Source organism: Diaporthe batatas (genome assembly GCF_019321695.1).
Source record: "Diaporthe batatas strain CRI 302-4 chromosome Unknown Contig00007, whole genome shotgun sequence".
Classification (NCBI taxonomy): Eukaryota; Fungi; Ascomycota; class Sordariomycetes; order Diaporthales; family Diaporthaceae; genus Diaporthe; species Diaporthe batatas.
Window position 1 is genome coordinate 235,884 of NW_025408554.1, and position 19,897 is coordinate 255,780.

The following is a 19,897-nucleotide window of genomic DNA, read 5'->3' on the forward strand; positions in this document are numbered from 1 at the left end:
CAAAGTTAAAAATGGGCCCGTTGCATAAAGATAACGTTGACGACTCAAGTTTCTTCCCTAGGTACTTTCCAAAGTGACCTTGTCCCTCTCGTCGCAAACGGAGTCTTTGTTGACCACTGAAAAGTGGTGTCTACGCCTTGGACAGTGTCCCAGGGCATTTCCGAGGCTCCGCCCTATTTGACGTGTTCCAGAAAGCAACACTTTATGATCTATTTGCACACCGCAATTGGGGATCGCAACTGGTTCATTTTCACGAGCTTATTCGTTACGGCTTGGCCACAGTGAACCATGTCTTTGGCGCAACGTCGAACGGCGCCGGAAGGTATCGACAGCCTACCCGAATACGGCGTCCAGGACAGTCGTAATGAATACGTCTCCGGCGACAGTACCATCGATGATGACAGGAGAGATTCCGACAGCACCCTACACCCGGCCAAAAACGACCAGATATGGCAAACTATTAGCTACGACCCATTTGCGCAGAAACCTCTCCAGCACTATGAATCATTTCCGCCCGAGATCACGGATAACAAAGCGGCGTACGAGGTGTCCACGGCGAAAAGAGCAGGTAAGTCATGACTTGTTAAGGTCACCGCTCGGGAGCGATTCACTCAGCATGTATACTGACAGTTGTGAACAGCTCAGGTGACCTTGGCCGTGCTCTGCTGCGTCCTAGCATCGGGAATAGTTTGCGGATTCGCGGCTCTCAAACCGATTCTCATCGCGGAAGGGGTCTACCGAGGCCTCTGCCCAGCGGACTGGTCGCTCTCAGATGGAGATGAGGACCAACTACCCTGCCCCGAGCAGGACATGCGTCTGAACCTCATGTTCATACTCGCGTCAATCACACTAAATATCAGCAACATGCTAGGCGGCTGGGTCCTCGACAACTATGGGCGGCGCATGTGTTACGTCCTCGCCGCAGTCATCCTCTTCTTCGGCAGTGGCTGCATGGCCTTTGCTTTCCACCTAGGCGAGAGGCTGGGCCACTTCGACGGCTACATCGTGGGCAACCTCCTCCTCGGGCTGGGCGGGACGTTCCTCTTCGTCAGCTCGTACCAGCTCTCGCACGCCTTCCCGCGGCACTCGGGCCTGATCGTAGCACTTGTCACGGGCGCCTTCGACGCCAGCGCCGCCGTGTACCTCTTCTACCGGCTCGCGTACGAGGCGACGGACCACGCCCTCAAGCCGGCCTACTTCTTCGCCGCCTTTGCCGTCGCCATCCCGCTGTTGATCCTGGTCGGCGAGTTCACCATCATGCCGGCCACGAGCTACGTCACCCGCGGCGAGTACCAGGTGGCCATCCACCGCGCGCAGGACGAGACGCGCGACGTCCACGACTCCGACGACGAGGTGTACGCAGGCCAGCCGCGGGAGCTCCTGCGGGCGCGGGACCGCCGCGCGGCGAGGCGCGAGGCCCAGCTCGAGGCCATCGAGACGGTGGCGGGCACCGAGGCGGAGCGGACGGCTGATCGAGCCACGGCACGCGAGCGACAGGAGGTGTCGGGCGTGCAGGGCGCCGAGGTGCGAGACCTGCCGTTCGCACGCCAGGTCCGGACGCCGTGGTTCTGGCTGGTCCTGCTGCTCACGGTGCTGCAGATGATGCGGATGAATTACTTTATCGCGACGGTCCGCGCGCAGTACCGGTACATGCTCGGGGGTGAGAGACCTGCGGGCCAGGTGAATTCGTTCTTCGACGTCGCGCTGCCAGTCGCGGGCGTCATCACCACCCCTTTCATTGGCATCCTGCTTAATGAGGTGCCCGTGTGGGGGACGCAGGGCGTGATGACGGTGCTTATACTGGTCCTAGGCATGCTCAATGTGATCCCGGAGCTGTGGGCGGGTTATGCCACCGTTGTTGCGTTTGTGATTTTCCGGCCGCTATACTACTCAGCAGTCTCGTGAGTTCCACCGCCGTCACTCTGAGCACCATCGATAAGGAGACGCTTATGATCAACTGACATCCGTCTGTTTTCTGACAGGGACTACACAACCAAAGTCTTCGGCTTCGCAACCTTTGGACGGATCTACGGCAGCATCACTGCCATCTCAGGACTTGGCCAATTCATCCAGCCCGCACTGGACGCGCTCACCCACGGCCCGCTGCACGACAACCCCGTGCCGATCAATCTCTTCTTCGCCATGGCGGGTAGCGTGATAAGCGCGACCTTGACATGCTTTGTGTATATCAAGACGCAGGAGGCCGGCAGCGGGCTGTTCGGCAGCAGGAAGAGTATGAGGTTTGGTGAAGACATGGCAGATGAGGAGCGTCGGGCTCTGCTACATGACGGTGGCCGCGTCGAGGGATACGGCGGTGCTACGAGAGAAGAGTCACGTTGAGTGTGCTTTTTCTGGTTAATTGTTTTTTGTGTGTCTCGTTCAGATGTCATGGCGGCGTAGAACAGATCCTGAGAGATTTCATGCCTTGGCTGGGATACGTTTTCCAAGGTTAATGAGAAAGAAGAGATGAATTGGGACTTAGAGGGCAGATCCTCTGGACTAGACAGAACGAATGGGAAGGGTTTGCTTTCAGAGCTACTGATGTGGCGATTTGATGCTGTAACAGAAGAATATGTCCTTTTGCCCATATTAAATGTCATACCCAAGCAACGTTTTCCGCTATCCGGGCCACTACTCAGGTATCAGTTGTTGAAACGATGCGAAAAAGTAATCGCTTATTAATCTATTCATTCCGTGACACTACACATGTATTTCATGTTGATGCATTGCATTCATTAACTGTCCAACTTCAGTGACCTCAGTCGCTTTTTGTTTTCAAAAAGAAAACCCAACCCAAAACGCCACAGGCAATGCGAACAACAAGGCACAGCCTAACTCCAGTTGGTGATTATTGATGATGATTTGCCCACTTCATGCAATGTCAACGAAACATATATGACAGGTCAGGTAATGCATCCACGATGCGTGCTACAGCAGCACTCTCCTCGTCGGGCTCAGCAAAATTGACGCTTTTCGCAGGCGGCAATATAGCAGCAGATTGTATGGTTGGGCTCATCGGCTTCGGCGAGGAAGCCTTGGGAGTAATGACATGTTGTAACGGGGAGGGCCGGCCCAAGCTGAGTGAAGGTCGGGTTGAGTGCTTTGGAGAAGGTGGTTTGGAGAGTTGAAATGCGGCGGGTGAGATAGGTCTCACTGGCTCTAGGGCTGGTTGTGAGCTGGTTGAAGACTTCGGCGTATGCTTTGACTGGCCAGAAATAGGAGGTGTAGGCAGTGCAGGTAGTTGAAACGAAGCCGATGATGATGTCCTTGAAGACGGCATTTGGCCTGACGGCGTGGACGGCGTAGGCATCTGGAAGGCTGAGGTTGGCGACCCGGTCCTTGAGGGCCCGCTCAAAGCAGGGGACTGGAGTGGCGAGTCAAAGTCGAATTCTGGTTTGGAGGTCGTGGTTGGGGGGATGGCGGGCTCAGTTGGAGTGACGGGCGCAAATGACGGAGTCAATGTCGTCTCGAAAGCCGAGAAGTCCCATATTGCGGCCGACGGTTGAGGTGGCTGCTGCTCCGCCTGTTTATCAGCCTCATCTTGCTCAAGCTTCGAGGTAACTCCAACAAGTGTTGCACCGGTGTCCTGGGAGGGCAGTGACGAGGCATCATTCAAGCCGAGCTCACCAACCGAGCTGTTCACCCCTATGTCGAAAACCCCGCTGACAGGCCGACTGCTACCCATGGGGGAGGCCACTGATGGGGAGGCTACCATCTCACCCCATTCCTCATCCTCGTCCTCTTCTACCAGGACGTTTGAGCTCACCGATGGCGCTACTAGCTGCAGAGAAGATCTGCTCTCTGGCTCAGCGGCGCTAGTAGTGATCCCGGCGGTACTGTTCAATGTTGAGGAAGGGACATCGAGTGACTGCCTCGCGGCTATGCTCGGCGGTCGGGAAGACGCAGGTGTTACTGAACCATTGGTCATGGTGCTCCAGCCAAAAGCTGGACTTTTCGGTGGTCCCGGGATGCTCATTGGCGACGGAGGAGGTAGGCTGCTCACCCCTGGAGACCGAGGAGGCAGACTCTTGACACCAGCAGACAGGTTTCGAGCGTGAGTCGCGGCTGACTTTGGCTGGAGAGATAGAGGACGAGGCACGGTGGCGGAGGCGGGTTTTGGAGGAGGCTGCGCACTCTTCCTCTTGCCGAAGATCTGATCCATGGATAGTGGTTCTGCCTTCGCATCCCAGTTGAACGCTCCGCCTTTGACAGGCCTATTGTTTCCAAATGACGGGCGACCTCCCGAGAACGAGTCCTCTTCCATCCACCGGCGCACTACCTGGTTGGTCTCCTCCCGCATCTTCGAGGCTGGCCACGTCACGCGACGATAATTCTCGTCATCCCCCAAGTTATGCCTTCGCATGGACCCAGGGCGGGAAATCCGATACCAGGTTTTGCGTTCGGAGACGGATGAGAAACTGTCATTGATGATTCCATCGACGGCATCGAGACTGTAGTCTTTGGCACTTGGCTGCTCTGCGTCTAGCTTTGCAATATCGAACAACTTGTCGATGCCGCCAAGTTCCGCAGTGAATGCGACTGGGCCAAACCTGGTGCGCAAGTCTTGGAATGAATTCGCCCTCTCCTCTGGTATCGGTCGTGGTGTCGACAAATTCGCCGGCCCGGAGCCTCGTGATGACGGTTGCAAGGCAGATACCGCAGGGCCAACCCTCGAACCCGGGCGAGAGGATCCAGCGACTGAGGGTTTCCTCGAAGGCGGGGCGGAATCGAAGGTTTCTGCGTCCTCGAATTCGCCAAACTCGCTGATATCCTCGGTCCTAGTGCTGCGGATGCTGGCACCACCACGACTGGCGCTGCGTTTTCTGCCACCAGGTGCAACTGGCACGGAAAGTCCGCCTTCCTTTGGCTTGGTCATCCCGTCAAACTTGTCAACCATCTCTTGGACCTTGACCGACGGTCTTCTCAACGCTTTCGGGCGGTCTTTCGCGTCCTCGTCCATGGAGGTGATTGGTGAGTCTGGCCGATCATCGTGGTGGCTTCCTGCTGACACTGATGAATGCCGGGAATCACTCGGAGATCTGGGATTTGTTCCCTCCACATCTTCTCCTTTAGACACTTCATCATCTGTTTTTGTGACTGGGTCTACCTCTTCATCCCGAGTACTGTCCTGGTTCTGCGTCGTCTCGACGTTCTGAGCCGTTCCTGTGTCTGGTGCAGCACCGACAGCCTGCTCTTCCTCCCTGATTTTTGCGATCTCTTCTTCGTCCTCCTCGTCGTGCCGGTCTAGCGTAGAGAACGCAGCTTGCTCGGCTGAGACCAGGGCCGGGGTTGGCAGACTCAATCGATTTTCTGGGAACTCGACAGCCCACGGATCCGGAGAAGGTTGCCGGAAAAGTGATCGAGAACTGCTCCTGCGCGATATAGTCCTGGCTGGAGGAAGCCCCGGAGAGGTGGCAGCGGGCCAGGAGGGACTGTGCATTCCTAGACTTCCCTCCCGTGCCCTTGGGGGATGTGCCAGTTGTGTCTGGCTTGAGTTGGGCCCATTCTCACTGCCCCATCCGCCCCATATTGAGCTTGACGCGGCAGCCGGAGTGGGCAATGCCAGTCCTGGGTCTGCCGATGCCCAGTCGTTGAGGGCATCGTCTTCGACGGCCCATGGCGAGGCTGTGGAGAAGGAGCGCTGCCTTGTGAGGGTGCGGCTGGGGAGTTCGAGAGTGGAACGAGGAATGGTGGGCTCAAGGCTTGTATTGGTGTCGGTCGCCCACGGCGAGCCCCATGGATCTTCCATGCTTCCGAGGACTCTCTCTCATGTTGCTGGGCACTATAATCTGGTCATTGGCAATCTGTAGGTGGTCCCCGCGCGGCTTTGAACCTCGTCCAGCCGGGGTCTCCGAGTCAAGCGGTTGATCGCAACTTCGTCAGAGTGCCGAGGATGAGAGATCGCTGGGGGGGTATTTGGTCGCTCGCGTTCGAGTATACTGGCCGTCTTTATGTTCAGCCCTGTTCAAAGGCAGAAAGTATCCAAAGTACACAGTAGTGGTGGAGATGTGGTGCCAAAGGCTGGGCAGGGTGGTGTTTCGATGTTGATGCAGATTTGAGGTTTGGAGCACAGCCAAGGCTTGGGGAGGGAGGGACGGTCTGCAACCCCCGAGAGTCGCGTCAGTGGAGAAAGTTAAAGCCCGCGAGCACTATAGTGTTTGCCCGAGCAGGCGCCAAGGTCTGAGCACCTGGCATGCATTGAGAGCTGACACCTGTTAGTCCACACGATTAAAATGGATATGCTGAAGCTGGGTGATGATGCACTGGCAGTCTGATCAAGGATCCGAACGAATGTTATGGACAATTGGCATTTTTGGATCGGATGGTCTTTTCTCCCTGCAGCATAGTAGAGGGACTGCTAACTGCGAATAGGCCTAGGTCATCACCGCAAGTCTGGCCAAGTCCGCAAGGTGACACTGCGGTGGGGATCAGGAGCATCAGGGGTAAAAAGTATTTCTACTCGGCTTTGTATGAGTGGCCCATGCTGGGGTAAAGTATCTGTGACGGGCGAGACGGGGGACAGTCCGTGCCTGCTTTGACCGATGCAGGTTGTCGGACGAAGCACATGCTTATCAAACAACCCGTCGTGCAGTTCGTCTGCTTTATCAGCTCGTTGCCGATTTCGCTCCGATCAATTTTGGTCGATGACAAAATGCAGGCGCGGGACTGGCTCGAAGGCGAGCGACATGGCAACAACACAGCCCTTCTTGACCAGTCTCTCATCTTGGCTACCTCTGCTTCCCACATAATCATTATTGTGACTTTTCTGTAAGCGCATTGGACATCTCTCATAGAGCTGGTCTTACCAGATTGCCGAGAGCATCTTGGCTAGTCAGTCAGTCGTCCAAAGCGTGCCACGGCAAGGCGACCAACATGTCGAGCGCCGATATGTCGAGCGCCAACCTCTCCAAGGTCAAGCACATTGTGCTGGTAAGCGATGCAGCCTTCACGATGCGCCTGTCCCGATTTGATTGCCACAAATTGCGCTCGATTTGGCTGACCATGACTGCTACGCCCGCAGGTCCTTTCCGGCAAAGGCGGGGTCGGCAAATCCTCAGTCACAACCCAACTCGCCCTGTCCCTCTCGCTGGCCGGCCACTCGGTAGGCGTCCTCGATATCGACCTCACCGGGCCCAACATCCCTCACATGTTCCGCGTTGAAGACAATGCACGCATCACACAAGGCCCAAGCGGCTGGATACCAGTCAAGATCCACGATGCCGACCCCTCCAAGAACCTCGGTCCCCTCAGGATAATGAGCCTCGGGTTCCTGGTCAGGCGCGGCGACTCAGTTGTCTGGCGGGGCCCGAAGAAGACGGCCATGATCAAGCAGTTCCTTACCGACGTCTCCTGGGGCGAGACGGACTACCTGCTCATCGATACCCCGCCAGGCACCAGCGACGAACATATCTCGGCCGTCGAACATCTCCTCAAGCTGACGCGAACCGACCAGCTCACCGGCGCGGTGTTGGTGACAATGCCACAGGACATGTCCACTGCCATGGTGCGAAAAGAGCTGGACTTTTGCCGTAAGACGGGTCTGAGTGTCATTGGCATAGTGGAGAACATGTGTGGCTTCGTCTGCCCGCACTGCTCGGAATGCACATACATATTTAGCAAGGGTGGCGGCCAGGTGCTTGCGCAGGACTTTGGGACTGAGCTGCTGGGGAGTATTCCTATCGACCCGCAGTTCACCAAACTCATCACATCGGGCAAGAGGCCTTGGTATCCTGACGGCACGGTTCTCGAAGGCCGGGATTTGTCGAGCACAACTGAGGCACCCCCTGTCCCAAATGAGGAACAACCCAGTGACGACGATGATCCACTGGCGCTGAAGTATAAGGACTGTGCATTGAGTTCGGTATTTACGGGTATTACAGCGGGCGTGCTCAAGGCAGCTGGCGGCCCATGATGAACAAGGGCTGCCAATAGAAGGCCAAGATGATAACCGGAGCCAGTCTGCAAAGAAAGTTGCTCCAAGGGCATCTGGGCGGCTGAGGAAGTTACTCAGCCACTGGTTTGGATAGATGTGCTCAAGAGCCATGTCGTCGCATCCCGCATAGTCATCCTCTATAAGCATTTGCAAGGGTTGAATGGCCATGCCACTTCATATTAGGTAACCTCAACCTCAATGGGAGCACGAGCGTTGGGCGCTGGCCTCTGGCAGGTCGATACTTCATTCCCAGCATGACGAGGGAAGACCGGTCGCGCCGGAACACCACCACCCATCGTCAACTCATATAAGCAGCGCGATTCGTCTGCAACTGAGAAATGATCTGACTTCAAGCCCCCGAAAGAATTCGATTTCGTAAGAACCCACAGTGTATCAGTGCCTTGAACTTCGTTCGTTTGCAAGTGGATTGTACATGTTTCCGTTGTCCTCTCATTTTGATGCGATATCCGTACCTCGTCATTGGGCACGGCCTCCCCTGATGATCACCAGGGTTGCCCTGGCCGGGCTGGCCCCCTCTGACCGATGAGGTTTCTGCCCATGGGGGCTGTTAAGGTTTCGCAGTGGGCCTGCAGTGTCGGTTATCATTGGGCCCTGGTTCCTGGAGTTGCACCACCTACGTAATGATTGGGTTGCCATGCCGTTGACAGCCCAACCAGCCCCAAGAACCCCACCATCAACGGCTGCAGGACGCAAAAATTTCTAAATAAATCTTGGCCGTTGGCGCATCCGACAGCTGCATCGCGATCGCAAAACTGCTGACTCTGCGACATTTACGCCGTACGTGCGCACCATCACAACCCGGTATATTGTATTGTTGGTCTCCTGAGTTCTTGCAGCCGCGCACGCAACCAGCGCGAGCTACACCAAACACCGATACTCCACCACAGGTGTCGGCGGGAAAAGTGACCCACGGGGCACACGACACCAAAAGCAGCCCACCATTCCGTCGTCGCAGGTCTTTCTTCTTCCTCTTCCCGCTCGACCTCCCTAACGTCCCCTCCGTGAGACGTTCCGACAAACACCTCGCGTATAGCTGGCGTCCGCCAGCATTTTCAGGCAACCACCGTCCTGTGGGCCTACCCTCTCAAACGGACGCCGCAAAGTCTGTTTGAGTTGGCAGTTAGTGTCCCGCGGAAGAACCTCATCTTCCTTCGACCTGCCGACCTTGCCCTCCCACCCTCCCACCTCCAGCCAACCCCGACCGCCCCAGCTCTCGCTGCTGTTGCTGCTGCTGTCCTGCGCAGAGAATAGACGGATATGGTCGATATTGAGGTCCCTACCAGCTCTGTCTTGTCGACATCGGAGGCTACTCCGCATCTGACTATCAATCATGATGTCGCCGACGATTTAGACTCTAGCAACGCCTTCGAAGGCCCGGAGAAGCTGCTGGAGGTCTGGTTCGCCCCCAGTCCTTCAGCGCTTCCCGCTGGAGCCAACGAGAATGGCCTGATGGTTGTCCCCTCCCAGACCTGGAAGGAGATGCTTCAGCTCGTCCACTGCGAGGTTCTCTCGGTGGTTTCCTCCGAGCACATGGACGCCTACCTGCTCTCCGAGTCCAGCATGTTTGTCTTCCCTCACAAGCTGATCCTGAAGACTTGCGGCACCACCACCTTGCTCCTCGGACTGAGGCGCCTCTTGCGCATCGCAGCTGTCGAAGCTGGCTTCCCCTTCCACAACGTCGCAGACATCAAGGATGAGGCCGCCATGGCCTCCCCATACCGTGTCTTCTACAGTCGCAAGAACTTCCTCTTCCCGGACAAGCAGCGCGGCCCCCACCGCAGCTGGAACGACGAAGTCAAGTTCCTCGACAACCTCTTCGATGGAGGCAGCGCCTATCTTGTGGGGAAGATGAACGGGGACCATTGGTACCTCTACATCACCACCCCCGACCCACAGCTGACTCCCCCGCGTACCCCGGGCAGCAGCAAGGAGAACAGCCCTACTCGTCCCGCCAAGATTCCCACGGGCATCATGTCCTCTTTCCCCCAACTCAGGGCCGGGGACGAGTACCAGGACGAGACGCTGGAAATCCTCATGACAGACCTCGACCCCGAGAATGCCAAGCAGTTCTACCTGTCGCACGCGAGTGCGGTCGCGCGCGACCGGGTTCCTCTGCAGGCTGAGGAGGCGAGGAAGGAAGCTTCGAGTGGCGGCGCTCCCGAGAACAACAACGACGAGACGTTCGACGTGTTTGCCAATGGTGTCAACGCTGGTGGTGACCAGGCTCCGAACCCCGAGGTCGAGCAGCTCACCTCGGAGGGCCACGCCCTCGGAACAGTCGTCTCGCAGAACTGCGGCCTGTCCGAGGTCTACCCCACCACCAAGTACCCCGACGCGCGTGTCGACGCTTACCTGTTTTCCCCGTGTGGCTTCTCCGCCAACGCCGTCATCCCGGCCCCGGTCGATGCCGACGCAGAGGTCCACGACGTCGTCAAGAGGACCGCGGGAGCCACGCACTACTTTACCGTGCACGTGACGCCCGAGCCGAACTGCAGCTTCGCCTCGTTCGAGACCAACGTCCCCGGGGGCCAGAACGGGCGCGAGACCGGCGAGATCATCGAGCACGTCGTCGGCATCTTCAAGCCCGGCCGATTCATCGTCACGCTGTTCGAGGCCAAGGGCGCGTCCGCGGCCCGGGGCCCCGACCCCTACGGCCTGCGCAAGAACCGAAGCGAGGCTATTTGCGGGTACAGGCGCGTCGACCGCATCGTCCACCAGTTCGATGATTACGACCTTGTGTTTGGTTTCTTCCAGCGGGACGACTGGGTTGGGTTCGGTGGTGCTCGGGTCGGCGAGGAGTCTCCTCGCTCTTCTGTTCATATGGAGCTCTAGTGTGATGCTCCTAGACGATCATTAAGGCGACAATGAGTCTGGATTACTGGTTCTTTGGTATCGCGGCCTTTGTATTTCAGAGGTGATTGGGGCTGTCGGTTTCCTTTTCCTGGGGTAGCAATCTGGTATACTTAAGGATCATGACTCACGCTTCGGTGTCTCTTGCTGTTGAGTATGACTAACGTGAGTATGTGGTGAAATGAGCATTCCACGGATTACGATTTTGATTATGCTGGTTCTGCAACAGCCACCGCTCTAGGGCTTATTTGTCCCTGAATTCAAGACTTGGTGCCTTCGGGTTCGTCTCGTATTCTGCAGTGCGGAGCGTGACACATGGTGTTCGGAATCACTGACATACCGTGAGCGTATAACTGACCGATGTTTGGGGACCATGGCATCCTTGCTAGCTTTTCAGGAAGTGAAAGCGTTAGCATCGTGACTGATCCAGAGTTAGATACCTGATCTTTTCCTGGAGGCGTGGCCAGCAGAGGTTCAGTGTCAGAACAGGCAGTCGTGGTAGCTTGAGATTGTCTTCCCGACATCCCAATGCTAGTACTGTCCGATCTATGGTAAGAGAACACCAGGTTCTTCTCTTGTTGTGGAAATTTGTCACATGGTAATGCCACTTCATCCGTGTTGTGTTAGCGATCGCATGTGCATGTTATATGGGTAGCATGCAGGGTTATTTACCTTGCCGGAGTTATACTTGATTCCTGACTTATGCATGATATCCGAGAAGCACGAGGAGAGCTCAGAACATGAGGGAAGGATCCCAGACACAGTGGAAACCAGCTGTTGTATTTCACGCCAAACACTGCAAACATGGGGACGCTGTCGATGCAAACATTTGAATTGATTCTACTTTTGATCCTGTACTGGTATTTACTGCACTTTCCTCCTTACTTTAAGTATTACAATAAATAAACTAAGTAGAACAAGTAATTAACTTTAACTATATTATATTTTTTATTTAATTATTTATTTATTTAATATCATCTTAAATTTTAAACTAATTATTAATTTATATTTTAAGTATAAAATTAATAATTACTAAATATATACTCTTAAATTTATTTATATATAAAATTATTAACTTTTTTTATAAAGTTTTTTTTATTATATTTTATATATATTATAGAAAAATAAATAAATCTTTAATAATATAATAATATATTTAAAAAAGATTTAATTTTTAAATATTTAAATTTTTACTTTTTTATATAATATTTATTTAATATATAAACTATTTATATTTTTTTAATTCTACTATTAAGTTAAAAGTAAATAATTAAAGTCTTAAAGAAATAAAATATAATATATCTTTTAAAGATTAATTTAATTTAGTTTATTATATAGGATTTTTTATAGTAACTTTATAATCTATATTTATAATACCGTTTATTATTAAAAGATACCTTTTTATATTAGTGCGCTAGGCTATACCTATTTAAGCTAGCACTATTAGCCTATTATAGTAGGTATAAAGGGGTGTAAATAAGCTAACTAGATTTCTAACTTAATCATTAAATTAGTTAGTAGGTTTTCTAAACTAAAGCTAAAGCCTTTAACCTAGCTACCTATAACCTAATTTAATAACTAAACCTAACTACACCTTAATTCTAACTCTACCCCTACCTTCTCTACTATAAATAATAGTTATTTCTTAAAATTTATTAACTATTAGAATACTCTCTTTTTAAACATTCTAACTATACTTATTTTAATAATTTTTAATTAAAATTTACTAATTTATAAATATTATAATTAACTACCTTTATTTATAACTATATTTATAACTACCTATTAAAAATTATACTTTTATAACTACTTAAATGTTATAACTAACTATTAACTTACTTATAACTACTTATTATAATTAAATTAAAAGGATACTTTAATTAATTTAATCTTTCTCTCTCTTTAATAATAGTAATATATAAAGTCTACCTAATAACTCTTATCACCTATAACTAGAAGCTTATTTACTTAAGTAACTATTAAAATACTATTAAAAACCTTATTAAATATAACTTTTAACTATATAAAGATTTTAAAAAGACTTTTAAATCTATAAATACTCTAAAAATAACTCTTTTAAAACTATTTATATTAAATATAGTTACTATTACTTAAATAATAATAAAAACTACTATATTTTTAACTATAAAATAAACTATTCCTTTTATTTAAAAGTTTAATATAAAGACTTTACTATATAAGTTACTCTTCTTTTATAATATTTAAATAAAGAAACTAATTAATTATTAAATAAAAAAGTAACTTAAAATAAAATAATTACCTACTATTTAAACTACTTTAATTAATAACCTTTAATAAAAAAATTAAACCTTTTAATAATAAATTAATAACCTTAAATTATATAATTAAACCTTTAAAAATAACTATAATATTATCTAATAGTATAATTAAGCCCTTAAAAGTAATTATAATACCCTCTAAAAGTAAATTAAAGAGTACACTTTAATTAAAACTACTCTTTACACCACCTTTAACTTAAACCTTCAATAATTATAAAGCCCTTAACAAATAGTCCCTTAATAAATAATCCTTTAATAAACAACCTTTTAAACTTATAAAAAGTATAATAAAACCTACTTATTAAAGTCTACCCTATTTAATTATATATATTTAAACATTTATAGCTACTAATAATCACTAATACCTCTATTATTACTACTTATTTACACTTAGTAGCCTATTAAAGATAAATTAATAAGGATATCTCTCCTTTTTTATATACCTACTAATACTTCTTTAAGTCTATTCAATCCTTTAAACTTACTAATTAAGTAACTATTAATTAAATAACTTATATAATAAATAAGTTTAAATTTAAACTTTATACTAATTAAGTAATAAATATACTAGTTATATAACTTTATAATAGACTCTTAAAATATATTATTTATATACTTAAAAGAAAAGGATTATATAAAGCTAAGGTATATAAATGATTGAAGTAAAACTAATTATTAAAGTAACTATTAGAGTGATTATTAAAATAACTATTAAAGTAATTATTAAAGTAATTAATTAAATTATTAATTAAACTATTAATTAGCTTATTAAAATAATTATTAAACTAACTTTTACTAAACTAACTATTAGAATAAAATTAATTAATTAAGTAATTAATTAAATAATAAAAGTAGTAACTTCTATAACTTTAATTACTTAAAAGTAATAATTTATATATATTTATAAATAGCTAATAACTACCTACTAACTAATAGAAATTATATAATAATTAATTAATAATTAATAAATTAAGGCTTAATTTTACCTATTAAAGGAATTAAAATTTAAATAATTTAAATAATTTATAAAAATATTAATTTTAAGTGTTTTTAAAGTACTTAAATTAATTAAATTATAATTAAACATTTAATAATAATTCTAAGTAAATTAATAATTTAGTTAAAAATAGCTTTATTAATAAATAAAGCCTCCTAATTAACTAAAAGTAATAAAGACATCACACCTTCTTCTTACCACCTAGTATTTATAGTAGGTATAAAGGGGTATAAGTAAGTTAACTAGATTTCTAGCTTAATTATTAGATTAATTAATAGGTTTTCTAAACTAAGGCTAAAGCCTTTAGCCTAACTACCTATAACCTAACTTAATAATTAAATCTAACTATACTTTAATTCTAACTCTACCCCTACCTTCTCTACCACACCTATTAAAGGTTAAAACTATTATAAACTATAAGCTACCTAGTTTTAACACTATTAAACACTATATATAAAGTTACTATATAACTTAAATAAGTTAATTAAAATAAATAAAAATAAAGTTACTATTCCCTTAAAGAATATATATAGATTCTAACTCTACTTAAATAAATACCTATTTAATAAACTTAAAAAACTATTAACTCTATAAGTAAAACCACTTAAAAATAGTCACTTAGCCTACTATTATCTCAGCAGCTATCAGTAACAGCCCTAGACATAGACTATATAAATAGGTACCTCTCCCCTAAAGGACTTTACTAGCAATTTATCCCTCCTTATTCTTATTTAATTAGTACCTAGAAGTAACTATTTTGTCCTCTTTCTTACTCATTATAAGTAAATAGTTAACCATAAAAGTCGGGGGTAGAGGACCCCCAGCCCCAAGTACGAAATCCTCGCCCCTAGCTTCACTATATAATCTATTAAATTAAGAGATAACCTTTAGATAAGGTAACTATATTCTATTACTACTTTAAGTTTATAGTTTTAATAGCTTTATAAAAAAAAAATAACTATTAATAACTAAATTTATAATTATATAAAGATAGACTTTTACTTTTAAAAAAAGTTATTAATATTTAAAATAATTAATATAGTTTTAAAAAAACTAAAGGATTATAAATTTAATTTAAAGGAAATTAAAATCTATAAAAATTTTAAATTTAAGCTTAAAGGCTCCTTTTTAAATTTAATTTACTTAAAAAGAAAAATATTAAAAAAGTTTAAAAAAGACTTAAATAAAGTTAGAAATTAAATAAAGTTATAATAATATAATATAATTAAATAAGAAACTAATTATAAAATTATAATTATAAATCTTTTAACTTTATATTTAGGAGGAATTTATTTAATATATAATAAATAAACTTTATTTAACTTTTTAAAAGTTTTAATTTTTATAAAATTTATATAAAAAGTTTTTAAATAAATTTATTATTATAATATTATTATTTTATTAATAATTATATATTTAAGATAAAAACTATAATATATTTAATTTATTTAATAAAAATAAATTTAAATAATTATATAATAAATATATTAATAAAAGAATTAATTTATTAAATTTTATATTATAAAATTCTTTTTTATAAAAGTTATTTTAAAAGTATTTTAATTTTATTATATAATTACTTTATTAACTTTAACTTTAATATTATAATAAATTAACCTTTAAACTATTTATATTAATAATTTTAATATAATATTATTAAAAATAATATTTTTTAACTTTATTTATATAATATAAAACTTAATTATATATTTATATATTATATTCTTTTTTTATTATTAATAATACTATATTTCTTTAAATATTAAATTTTAAGTATTTACTATTATATAAAAGTATTATATATATTTTATATATATGGGGATTAAAAATGAAACCACTAGGATAAGTGATTATATGTCACCTAAAACCGGGGCTCAGAAGAGTGAGGAAGTGATCAACACAGGAGGTACACTCCCCAGCCCCACACATGCTCACCGAGATCCGTGGATCTGGGTAATGACAGATACGCTTAATTCTTGGTTCAAGCCTTGAATCTTCTTACATCCCTACTATTACTTCATACCCTCAGAATCAAAACTTCGTCTGCTCGCTCCACTGCCCAGGTGGGCCCATATCGTCTTGGTCTTCCTTGCCGTTTCCTCAAGCCCCTGGCCCTCTCGTGCATATGAAGAATTGGGGAAAAGTAGCAATTGGGTCACGTTGTCTCATACGTGGAAGACATACCTAGGTACTTGGGTTGAGTAGAGATCATTGTTAACCGAATTCCTCATCACCGCTGCACAGTAATGCCCAACGATGGCTTGGCCACCCTCGCCGGTCCAAGCATTTGGTCCGAGCATCGAAATTGACCTGCCAGAACCAAATATCTTCACATGTGCAAGTTTCTCCACTTTGACCTTTTGTTGGTGGCGTATGCTCGTGCGCTTACCATGATCCTGAGGCTGACCATCAGCCCATACGTTGGGCGAGCATTCCACCCCGGGCTCGCCACGGCTAACATCTTCAGAGCGGAGCCAAGGCTTTGTTGAAAGAGGTGTGCTGAGGCTGCAGTACCACCCACGATCTCAAGCCTCCATTCATATCTACTGTCGAAGCCGCGTGCTCTCGTGCTGGACACCCATTGGCTCCTGCATCTCCGTCAATCTGGTTATTGGGCCGAACTTGGCATCTCCCGCCCAGCTTCCGCCAGTTCCCGCCGAGGGCCTTGGCTGCTCGGCGGACGCTTGATGTCTGGCGGTTGGCCTGCAAGTCTAGTTCGGCTGCAGACGAAATGTGACAAGGCTGTAGAGCTGTATCAGGTTTGCAGTACGTATTTGCGCATCCGACCGGCTCAGCTGGTGATAGAATGCTCCAAGCCTTCCGAGTCCTCTAAGATTTTCTAGTGTGTGCCGTTGGCCCACAACCAAGATAGCTTCCAAGACCCCAGACGCCGTTCCTAGATTCCCCCAGGGCTATGGAAAGGGAATATCCTCGCGCACATGCAAGATGTGGCTCTGTTGATTGGCCCAGGGCTTTTCTCTCCTGGTTGAGAGGTGTTTGTCATATTTTCCTGTCCGCAGACGGGGGACGGTATATATGGTCACGGACACGCTCTTGTATGGCATGCTGTACGAAAGCATCAGAGTCCAAATAGGCACGCCAGATTGTCAACCGCCGTGAGGGATTTCAAGTACCTCGGTAAGCAATATGGCTGCGCTTCCTCAGTTTGACTATCTTTTTGCCATTGGCACCATTTTCTCGTTCCTCGATGCCTGGAACATCGGTACGTTTTTCTCCGGCCTAGGAAATGATTTTCTACGGTCATTACCGTGGCCCTCCTGGCTTCGCCCCGTGAGACGTGCTGCTGACAGCATAGGATAGGTGCCAATGATGTTGCCAACTCATTCGCGACATCGGTCGCCTCGCGATCCCTCACCTTGAAACAAGCCATGATAATCGCATCTTGTATGGAGTTTGCCGGCGCTATGGCTGTCGGCGCCCAGGTTACGGAGACGATACGCACAAAGGTAATCTCCACGACTCTGTTCGAAGGGGACCCCTCAGTCCTCATGCTGGCAATGGTCTGTGCCATCGTCGGGTCGTCCGTATGGCTTACAATTGCGACACGCTTCACTATGCCTGTGTCGACAACACACTCTATCATGGGCGGTGTGATCGGAGTCGGCATCGCTGCTGTTGGCTCTGAGGGTGTCAACTGGGGATGGGGCGGTGTCTCCCAAGTCTTTGCGGCTTGGGCCATCGCGCCGGGAATCGCCGGTATCTTCGCATCCATCATCTTCCTCGCAACCAAGTACGGGGTCATGCGGCGGAAGAACCCAGTTAAGAATGCGCTCATCGCTGTTCCGTTCTACTTCTTCCTCACGTCAGCCCTCCTCACCATGCTTATTGTATGGAAAGGTGGCTCGGCAAGAATCGACTTGGAAGACCGAGAGCTTCCTGGACCCATCTTGGGTGTGGGTGCCGGGGTTGCGCTTATCGTCACTGTGTTCTTCATCCCATACCTTTACCGCAAAATTCTGAAGGATGACTGGCAACTGAAGGGATGGCAGGTCATTCAAGGCCCCTTACTTCTCAGGCGTCCCGACCCACCGGCCCGACCTGAGGGTGTGCACGAGGCTGGAATTCGAGACTACTACGAGGGTCACCTGACGAGGGAGGAGCTCGAGGCCAAGAGAGCGGCAGAAGGAAACTCCGATGACATCGAAAGACACCCTGTGCGTGTGCTCAGCGGCAATGAAACTGGTGACGCCGCGGAAAAGGGCAGTTCCTCTTCAGATATTACTCCTCCACCGCGACCAGAAGAAAATAATACACTGAAGGACAAGCCGGTTGATCCTAAGCTGGCGGCCCCATCTGGTCCCTGGTACGCACCAGCAGTGATGTTCTTCTGGGCCAAATATTGGTTTTGGCATGGCGTCGAACAGGAGGTGGTCTCAGCCCAGGGCAAGAGGGACTTCCTCTCGGGGGACATTGAGGCCATACACGCCACCGGTGAACACTTCAACAATGAGGGTGAGTCTTTTATTTTATGTTTCGTGACTTTCAATTTCAGTCGCGAAAACGCTCACATGCTGACATTTTTCAGCTGAGTACACCTACTCATTCCTGCAAATCCTGACCGCCTCGACCGCATCCTTCGCACATGGGGCAAACGACGTTTCCAACGCCATTGGCCCCTACACCACGATCTACTTCGTCTGGCAAACCAACAACATCAGCTCTAGTGTCCCCGTGCCGACATGGATCCTGGCATTTGGTGGTGCCGGTATTGTCGTCGGTCTTTGGACGTACGGATACAACATTATGCGTGCGCTCGGAAACAAGATCACGCTGCACTCACCATCCCGCGGTTTCTCTATGGAGCTCGGCGCCGCCATCACCATCATCATGGCCACCAAGCTTAAACTCCCTGTTTCGACAACCCAGTGCATATGTGGTGCCACGGTCGGCGTCGGCTTTTGTAACGGAACGTGGAGGAGCATTAACTGGAGGATGGTTGCTTGGATTTACATGGGGTGGTTCATCACACTGCCTTGTGCTGGTCTCATCTCCGGCCTGCTCATGGGCATCATCCTTAACGCTCCGCGCTGGGGCAATGATATTTAGGTTATTTCACACCGCATACATGCCTGGGAAGCTGATGATGGGGCTCGAGACATGGGAGAGCAACGACGAGGACTCATGTGAGAAAGGCATTTGGTGCCTGAAAGTATGGATATTAGTTGAGCTCTTAGCACCTGACTAGTAGAAGTTACAGATCTCTCGTCGACGCAATGATACGTAAGATGAAAGACACAGATTCATGAATGTCACATATCAATTGATGCCTTGTGATCTCATGCACGAATCCGTGTACAATACCTATCAGCCTTTCGCCACTGGTGTTGTTCGTCTTGAGAAGACAGGCCACCTAGAGCTGTCACACAATTTGAATCACTTGCATACCTGGGCATGTATGTCGATTCCAATCACCAGCAAAATGCTACATCTTCGCATCTGTAAGTCCTTTCAAAGTGATGCTGAATACCCTAGTAGCTTTTATGAGTTGACACAATCCAACTTGTCTTTATACTCGCCGACGAGTGTGCCATTCCCCACACCTTCGCCGCGGGCCAGGGATTTCGAGTTGGAGCACGCACTTGAGAAATAGGACGACCCAGTTCCTCGGAAACTGGTGCTAGTGTCTGGAATCTTTGGACTGTATGAACTACCGCAAATGCGGGGAATCAACCCCGTCCCAGTTTGCACTGCCTGTGCCTAGAACAGGAAGATGCAGAGAGGAGAGCATCACCCGCAGAACGGGATGCTTGTTGCAAGGACAGGGGCTCAGCTTGC

The 19,897-nt window shown here is 47.1% G+C and overlaps 5 protein-coding genes across 5 annotated transcripts; 4 read left to right on the forward strand and 1 right to left on the reverse strand.

Moving 5' to 3' along the window:
- The first annotated feature begins 45 nt into the window (after positions 1-45).
- On the forward strand, positions 46-2,534 carry KVR01_006978 (uncharacterized protein). Its single transcript, XM_044792039.1, has 3 exons — positions 46-568; positions 641-1,901; positions 1,983-2,534. The coding sequence occupies exons 1-3, from the start codon at positions 289-291 to the stop codon at positions 2,338-2,340; spliced, it is 1,899 nt and encodes a 632-aa protein (XP_044644409.1). The 5' UTR covers positions 46-288; the 3' UTR covers positions 2,341-2,534.
- A 115-nt stretch (positions 2,535-2,649) lies between these two features.
- On the reverse strand, positions 2,650-6,406 carry KVR01_006805 (uncharacterized protein). Its single transcript, XM_044788116.1, has one exon. The coding sequence runs from the start codon at positions 5,747-5,749 to the stop codon at positions 2,882-2,884; it is 2,868 nt and encodes a 955-aa protein (XP_044644236.1). The 5' UTR covers positions 5,750-6,406; the 3' UTR covers positions 2,650-2,881.
- Positions 6,407-6,658: 252 nt separating this feature from the next.
- Positions 6,659-8,296, forward strand: KVR01_007042 (uncharacterized protein). The gene is made up of 2 exons (XM_044787555.1): positions 6,659-6,930; positions 7,022-8,296. Exons 1-2 carry the CDS (start codon positions 6,874-6,876, stop codon positions 7,910-7,912), a joined length of 948 nt encoding a protein of 315 aa, XP_044644473.1. The 5' UTR covers positions 6,659-6,873; the 3' UTR covers positions 7,913-8,296.
- A 351-nt stretch (positions 8,297-8,647) lies between these two features.
- KVR01_006797 (adenosylmethionine decarboxylase SPE2) lies at positions 8,648-11,661 on the forward strand. Its single transcript, XM_044790367.1, has one exon. It carries the CDS (start codon positions 9,212-9,214, stop codon positions 10,784-10,786), a length of 1,575 nt encoding a protein of 524 aa, XP_044644228.1. The 5' UTR covers positions 8,648-9,211; the 3' UTR covers positions 10,787-11,661.
- A 5,481-nt stretch (positions 11,662-17,142) lies between these two features.
- On the forward strand, positions 17,143-19,168 carry KVR01_006571 (uncharacterized protein; the record flags this gene model as incomplete). Its single annotated transcript, XM_044788953.1, has 4 exons — positions 17,143-17,324; positions 17,423-18,574; positions 18,648-18,987; positions 19,039-19,168. The coding sequence occupies exons 1-4, from the start codon at positions 17,249-17,251 to the stop codon at positions 19,166-19,168; spliced, it is 1,698 nt and encodes a 565-aa protein (XP_044644002.1). The 5' UTR covers positions 17,143-17,248.
- Positions 19,169-19,897: the final 729 nt, after the last annotated feature.

What these genes read in the sequence shown, in the direction of transcription:
- KVR01_006978 (XM_044792039.1), top strand. Translation starts at nt 289, where the DNA reads ATGTCTTTGGCGCAACGTCGAACGGCGCCGGAAGGTATCGACAGCCTA. An exon ending in GTCCACGGCGAAAAGAGCAG is followed by an intron (nt 569 to 640) that starts GTAAGTCATGAC and finishes AGTTGTGAACAG; the next exon opens with CTCAGGTGACCTTGGCCGTG. An exon ending in CTATACTACTCAGCAGTCTC is followed by an intron (nt 1,902 to 1,982) that starts GTGAGTTCCACC and finishes GTTTTCTGACAG; the next exon opens with GGACTACACAACCAAAGTCT.
- KVR01_006805 (XM_044788116.1), bottom strand. Translation starts at nt 5,749, where the DNA reads ATGGAAGATCCATGGGGCTCGCCGTGGGCGACCGACACCAATACAAGC.
- KVR01_007042 (XM_044787555.1), top strand. Translation starts at nt 6,874, where the DNA reads ATGTCGAGCGCCGATATGTCGAGCGCCAACCTCTCCAAGGTCAAGCAC. An exon ending in AGGTCAAGCACATTGTGCTG is followed by an intron (nt 6,931 to 7,021) that starts GTAAGCGATGCA and finishes CTACGCCCGCAG; the next exon opens with GTCCTTTCCGGCAAAGGCGG.
- KVR01_006797 (XM_044790367.1), top strand. Translation starts at nt 9,212, where the DNA reads ATGGTCGATATTGAGGTCCCTACCAGCTCTGTCTTGTCGACATCGGAG.